The 7,500-nt window shown below is 42.1% G+C and overlaps 1 protein-coding gene across 3 annotated transcripts in view; it reads right to left on the reverse strand.

Moving 5' to 3' along the window:
- Positions 1 to 7,500, reverse strand: part of LOC111238025 (serine/threonine-protein phosphatase 2B catalytic subunit gamma isoform-like) — a 30,899-nt gene that overhangs the window by 8,129 nt on the left and 15,270 nt on the right. For all 3 annotated transcript variants that reach the window (XM_022767397.1, XM_022767396.1, XM_022767395.1), the window contains exons 6-10: positions 6,427 to 6,566; positions 4,925 to 5,002; positions 4,017 to 4,111; positions 3,525 to 3,650; positions 2,548 to 2,625 (exon numbers count right to left, since the gene is read on the reverse strand). In XM_022767397.1, coding sequence (XP_022623118.1) covers positions 2,548 to 2,625; positions 3,525 to 3,650; positions 4,017 to 4,111; positions 4,925 to 5,002; positions 6,427 to 6,566 — 517 coding nt within the window. The remainder of the gene's footprint in view (positions 1 to 2,547; positions 2,626 to 3,524; positions 3,651 to 4,016; positions 4,112 to 4,924; positions 5,003 to 6,426; positions 6,567 to 7,500) is intronic.

The raw sequence follows: 7,500 nt of genomic DNA on the forward strand, positions 1-7,500 counted from the left end.
CTCTCTCTCACACTCTCTCTCTCTCACACACTCTCTCTCTCTCACACACTCTCTCTCTCTCACACACACACACACACACACACACACACACACACACACACACACACACACACACACACTACAACTGCTTTTAACAGGCAGCTTCCTTCAGGGTTTCACTTCCTCTGCCTGAATAATGATATTCAGCGTTTAACACTCGCTGTAGGTCGCCACGGAAACAAGCCAATTTTCACACTGACAGCTTTTTTGTTGTTTTTTTTTTTTTACAGGTCTCTTGGACTGTGTCTCCTCGGTTACCGCTCGTTACTATGAGGACTGACAGAGAGCCACACATCCCACACATCAGTGAGACACACTGTTCCTTCATCACCGTGAACACACGCGGATTAATACGCCGCTGAAAATAGTCCCCGGCTAATGCACTGTTTCCTCCTGCTTGATGAAAACTACAGTGAGCAGCTGTTTGAGGAAACTAGGCCGATATACTCGGAGCCACGTTATTACTATTAGATAAAACAGAACAACTCCGATTATTTTATCATCGAGTAGAATTAGAAAATAAAAGCCAGCAGACAGAGGCGCTTTCACCCGTAAATACTGACTTAAACCTAAAGGATGTATTTAAAAACTTATTTCTGGCAGAGCAGTTTGTTTAAATGATCCGCTTCCTGCGGCAGATCTGAGACTGAGCTGCTGCTCTGAGCCACAGACAGAACAGACGTTTGTTGACAAGAAGAAAACAACCAACAACAACTGACACTTTATAAATCCTAATCAACTTTAACTCATTTTATTTCTTGATTACATTTTTGGCTTCAAACCATTTTGAAAACAAGATAATTGAGATAAAACTATTTTTGTGCCTCATTCTTTTTCACAGCAAATTTCATCCCCATACAATCAGCAGGTTGTGGAAAAACACTAATAATAAATAAAAAATATTTTTATATTATATATTTAATTGTAATATTAAGATATTAGATATTTATTATTTTATTTATTTATCTTTAATTTCTTAATGTGTTTTTCTGTTGATTTGTATTTAAAGTTCGAGAAAGTCGACTGTTAGAGTAAGTGCATGTTGTTTCCAAAGTCAATGAGTAATCATGTTAAATGACTGATTCTGATTGTGATCAATGATTCAGCTCTACTTCCCGACTCAAACGTATTCTAATTATTTAAAGTAGGTTTTATTCTGTAGCGGTGTGTGTTGCCTGGAGCTCAGGGACGCTGCACGCTGGTGACGTTTCAAAGTGAAACTAATGAGTTGTACTATGCTGTTTGTGGCCGTAACGTTTGGAGACGACGGTCTGGTCACAGTGAGCGGTGTAGAAATGAACCAGAGGGAAAAGCTGTGACAGACCACGGGTGTCGGGTCTATATGCTGCATGTCTACGTATGGCCTGTAAACACATGCCTTTTGAAAGTGGTCATGCGTGTGCAGGAGGCGCACGCACAGATATGCTCTTTTTTCTTGTTTGTTCATATTTAGTAATTAATATTAATAAAATAAAAACTTATTATCATAATGATTTTTGTTCTGTAATTATTTCTCTGTGCTGCTTGTGGCTGGAGCTGAGACCCGATACACATCTGATATATAATCACACCACATTTTGCATGTTTGGTCTCCACAGTAATATTCAAATTTGTGGTGTCACTTCCTGTTTTTTTTTAATATGCAGTAAATAACTGATCAAAAGAAAAAAGAGTCTTCAACAGTCCGACTGACGGAGGAGAGTCACTCCCTCCATCGACTCTGTTAGATTCACACTGATGTTAAAGTTTAATCTTGGAAGCCTTACATGTCTCCGCCCCCAGGTACATCTCCGACCTACTGACCAGGTGTGTCCAGCCCAGAGTATTGATCTGCTGAAGGTCACAGCTTGTGAGTGGGGGTGACCAGGTGTTCACTATCAGAACCCCCCCACTCTGGAATCAGATGCTTTGACTTCCTTTAAATCTCTTCTTAAATCACGTCTTTGTCTCAGCCCGTCTGCACCTTTTATTTACATCGTTTTATCCTTTATTCTGGTTCTTCCATCTTCTTTTTCTTTTCTCTTCCTGCTGATGTGAGATGTATTTTTATTCATGCTGTTCTTCTCTTTTTATTAAGTTCAGGTTCTTTGGATTTTATCTTGTTTTACTTTTTCTCGTAAAGCACTTTGTAACTTTGTTAAGAAATGTGGTGTAAAAATAAAGTTATTATTATTATTATTATTATAATGTGGTTTTATGTTTGACTGTAGCTCAGAGAAAAGGTTTCTTCTTCTTGGCTCATTGAGAGAACTGAAAGTGTCTGTCTGGACTGAACCACGTGAACGTAGTGAAGAGAAAAGGTGTGATGTGGGTCGGCTGGTTCCAAGCCTCAGATGTCTGACAACAACAGTAGTTCTCATAATTCACACCCACACGACCACGAGGTGACAAACTGTTCGCTGCAGCTTCTTCTTCAAGCTGAACTCAACATGAGTGAAAAGCAACAGCTCTGAGAATCAGTTGGACACCTTCAAGGTCACCCCCCCCTCCCCCCCCAATTCCTCTTACCCTCACACGTGTCGTCTCCCTCTGACATCAGCTCGTCGTCAGAGCAGATGTTCAACACGTTCACCAGCATCTCCGTCACTGTGTGAAAACACAAGAACACGCCAGAGTCACACACACGCACAAACGACACGACGACACTGAGCGTCAAGGTTTTTAATTCTCCTGATCAGGAGGTTTCACTCGGACCAATCAGCTCCAGCTGCCGCGTCTGATCCAGTTTCTAACACTGGGTATCAGCAGCTCATTAAATACGTCTCTACATGCGACTGATGACTGTTTTCATTATTGATTAACTGGCCAATTATTTTCTCCATTGATCCTTCAGTCTATAAAAACATCTACTTTAATAATAATACATCAAATCAGATTAGAGACCGTGTTCTGCTTCAGAAAGATTCAAACGATTATTGATCGAGTGATCGATTAGTTGCAGCTGTGTGAGTCTGACACATGAAACAGCTGCAGCTAATAAACCTGATACACCTTCATATTCACGAGCTGATTCCAACCATCAGGTTTAACTGAAGAAGGTCCTGAAGGTGATGGGATGTTTCTACAGGTTCAAATTATATTTAAGACTTTAAGATTTTTAAATACCACAGAAAAAGAAATTCAATGTCTGACATTCGCCCTGGTGGAGGAATGATGGAAACCAGTGGGGACGATAACATCTGCGCTCCTCAGCTCTATGCAACAAGAACTCTGAAGAGAGATGATCGACTGATGTGCCCCAGATTAACGTCCGGATCAACCAGCAGCTCCTGAAGCATCCTCCAGTCACAACACGCTTCAGGTCATTTAAAGGGAGCGCATGCTGATGATGTCATAAGAGCTGCAGCCATTGTTGTGTTTACAAGATCAGACATTCTTACTTCATTTAGGAAATCTTCCTCACTTTACTTTCAGTGTGTGAATCCTCTACACACACACACACACAGAGACACACACACACACACACACAGTGACAGGACTCTCACCTTTCTCTCCGACGAAGGGCAGAGACCAGGTGAACACGTCCATGAAGTTGGGCAGCCAGTAGGGATGAGGGGAGCAGTTAAACTGCCGGATGTTCATCACATTATTCTCATATTTCAGCACCGCCGCTGAGGACAGAACACACACACACACACACACACACACACACACACACACACACACACACACACACACACACACACACACACACACACACACACACACACACACACACACACACACACACACACACACACACACACACACACACACACACACACACACACACACAGAGACACACACACACACACACACACACACACACACACACACACACACACACACACACACACACACACACACAGAGACACAGACACAAACACACACACAGAGAGACACACACACACACACACATCAGCATTTCCTCTCTCCTGTTGCCAGGGCTTCAAGGTTTCCAACCTGTTGCCATGGTTTCCATCCTTCACTCCTCTCACCTTTGTTATTGTACACATCCAGGTAGTTAGGAGCCGAGAAGATTGTAATTAAAGAGGGGAAGCCTGTCGTCTGACTTTTCCTGTACATTCGATACCTGACGGACACAAACACACAGAGTCACAAAGGAAGCGATGAAGACGAGGGTGAGGATGAAGATGAACTTTCCCTGGGGGAAACATTCAGAGAGACGAGAGAGACGAGCAGACGACACTAAAGTATTTCATTAAGCACATATTTAAAAATCTACTGTGACAGTGAGTGAACCATGTTTCTGATTCACTCCTCTCCCATTAAACATCTGGTGACCCCTCACATCATCATGTGACCCCCGAAACCCCCCCCCCCCCCCCCCCCGACTGGAAACCACAGACTCAGACTCTATGAGCGAACTGTGGAAACAGAGGCACAGAGATAACTCCAGCAGCCAAACTGTTTGATTTATAAACACTGGTGTGAATAATAATATAAGCTATATGTAGTACAGGTAACACACACACTGTAATTATACAGTGATATCAAATGTACATCAACAGCATCTCGCTGATTGTCCACTCGTCCTCTTTCATGCTCTTATGTAGTTTCAGAAGCTGCTGTTTATTTAGTTTTAGTCTCTTTTTCATCATGAAAAAATTCATGTTTTCATCCTGTTTTCTGTTGAAGAAATGAACAGAGACAGTTTCAGCCTGTGCAGATGTTTCTGAGACACAGAACATCTGGTCATCCAGCAGAGATGAGTTACTGCTGTGACGGTGGTTTTCTTGTGTTTGTTTTTTTTGTGAAAATTAAAAAAAGAAAGAACCAAAGACAATCATAATCAGAAATGGAAGAGAATACAGAAATACAGCGTATAATATAATATAATATAATAATCAATGAGTAATCAAAGCAACAGATTGATGTGACTCACCCTGCGTCCTGGGCTTCATGTGCTCGTATTACAGACAACAGGTTATTGTTCATCAAGAAGTCACATACTGCTGGGTAACTGCAGACACACACACACACACACACACACACACACACACACACACACACACACACACAGAGTTAGTACATGAACAAACATGATGACAGAGTGACTCGTCATCACATGATCAGACGCCAGTTTGGTAAATAAACGACTCAGCTGGTTCCAGTGAACCAGCGTTTATATCAGAGTGGAACGCTGCGTTCACCTGCTGCAGGAACAAACTGAGGAGCTTGTTTTCACACCTGAAGCTGCACAAACCACCTCACCTGTCTGTCATGAAGTTAAGGTGCGAACAGGAGGAGCTGTTGCGTTTCGTATTCCACGTCTGAAGGTCTTTAATCTCGTTTTACATTTTACCTGATGAGTGGAACGATCACTTCTACAGACTGCTCCCACACGATCTCATCAATGATATAAAACTGGCTCATGCAGTGGTCCCTGAACGCATCACCAGTGATCTTCATGAGGTTCTCTTTGCATGTGAAGCTTTAGTTGCTACAGTCTTTACATTAAAGTGACAGTTCAGGTTATTAGACTATAGTCAGTGTTTTAGCTGCAGTAGATTCAGTAAATATCATCAGCGTCAATGAGCCAATCAGCATGCAGCAGCCTCGGTGGTGATTGGCTGTTTCTTTGTTTGAGTGTGTAAAGAGGAAGTGAAGCTAAAATCTGTACAATAATGTGTTGTAATTAAATTAATAAAACTGTTAATGAATCGACATTTTGGATGGATACCCAGCCGCGTGTCTGCAGTAGATTCAGATCAGCTCCCAGCTTAGAGGAGCAGCAGCAGCACCTGTACAGAAGCTGTGATGAGCTGCTGGGGGCGTCAAAATCAAACTAACAGCCAATCACCAGCATTGTTAGATCCCGGTCCAAGCACGCTGCATGCTGATTGGCTCACTGACGCCTTAAGTATCAAATCACAAAGACATTTTTAAATCCTCGTTAGTATCAAACCGATTAGCTCGGTCCATAAAAAGTCCCGTTTGATTGGCAGCTCCACAGCAGCAGCGACACGCAGCTAAACGCCGACAGACGGCTGTAATCTCTAATACATCTATCAGGACTGTTGCAGAAACACAGTCATTCACAGTCATTTCTTAATGACTGGTTTAAATGTGATGCTGCTGAAACAAACTAATGCAGGATAAAAGAGGCTTTAGAGCCGCAGCAGCGTTCACCTCTCTCTGACCTCCATGTGGAGTCAACACGGCAAATTCAGTACAAATATTAAGACAGAGCAGAGAATGCTAATATTTGTTTCCACTATCTGTCTGACAGCGGATTTAACAGCGCTCACTTATCCACAGATAAGCCATTGTTTAGAAAAGCTCTAATCAGCTCAGATTAACATGAAGAGCTGCTTTTTGTCTGTTTTTTATTTCCATGTTAAAACGTTTCCCGCAGCGAGCTCCGTCCCCACGCCGCCGCCATACCTGTAGAAATAAGAGCAGCCTCTGACACTGTTGTGGCAGAAGTGTTCCTGGGTCTTTTCTGAACCGTAGTCCTCCCCCGGGTCCGACCACAGCAGGTCACACATCGGCCCGAACGCAGGGGGCTCCTTAAACCGGTCCAGCTGCACACACACACACACGGGAACAGGTAAATGAGACAGGGAGGGGGACCAATCAGAACCAGGCAGGTTCAAAACTCTGGTGACGTTCGGATTTACCACAGGAGAAGAAAAAACACAACTGAAACCAGGAGCACGAGTCATGAAGAAGAATATTACAACTGAAATTATTAAACAATAAAATTTATCTGCAACTATTGTGATAATCAAATAATCTCAGAAGAAGAAGAGGAGGAAGAAAAAGAAGAAGAAGAAGAAGAATAACAGGAAGAGAAGTTTTAATGGACCAACAACAGAGAAATCTAAAGAGACGTTTAAAGATGGAAACACATCAGGTCACATGACACATCTTTAACCTGTCGCCTCCCTCCATCAATAACCTCTAGTTACTGATGTTTAATGTCCTGCAGCAGCAGAACAAGGAGCTCACACACACACACACACACACACACACACACACAGGTCCTGGTGTTATAATCATGTGGCTACATCTGGAAACAGATGCTCACAATGACTGGATGATGAACATGTTGCAGCTGTGGTTCTGTTGCTTTAGCCTGGCCTGGACAATAACAGTAATAATCATAATAATAATGATGTGCATAATTCATGGTAAATGTATTTCCCACAGTCACTGCAGACAAGTGAACATGTTGTATGACTGTAAGGCAAAGACACATTATTTCTACAGCTTCATATTCTTCTCTCGCTGTGTGATTATGTTGTTTATCATTTTCATCTCATTGAAAATCACTTTTCATTTTATTCTGTTTTTTTTCCAGAGGTGTTTTTCATAATGTTCATTACCTGGAGTATTCATGCCATCAGTGTGTGTGTGTGTGTGTATTGATGTGTTAATAAACTGTCAGATGGGCCAAACACAACTTTAATGGACAATAAAGTTGTCTTCTATCCTAATTTCACTGCTGCAGTAATT

The sequence above is a fragment of the Seriola dumerili genome, unplaced genomic scaffold (genome assembly GCF_002260705.1).
Source record: "Seriola dumerili isolate Sdu_G_001 unplaced genomic scaffold, Sdu_1.0 BDQW01001186.1, whole genome shotgun sequence".
Classification (NCBI taxonomy): domain Eukaryota; kingdom Metazoa; phylum Chordata; class Actinopteri; order Carangiformes; family Carangidae; genus Seriola; species Seriola dumerili.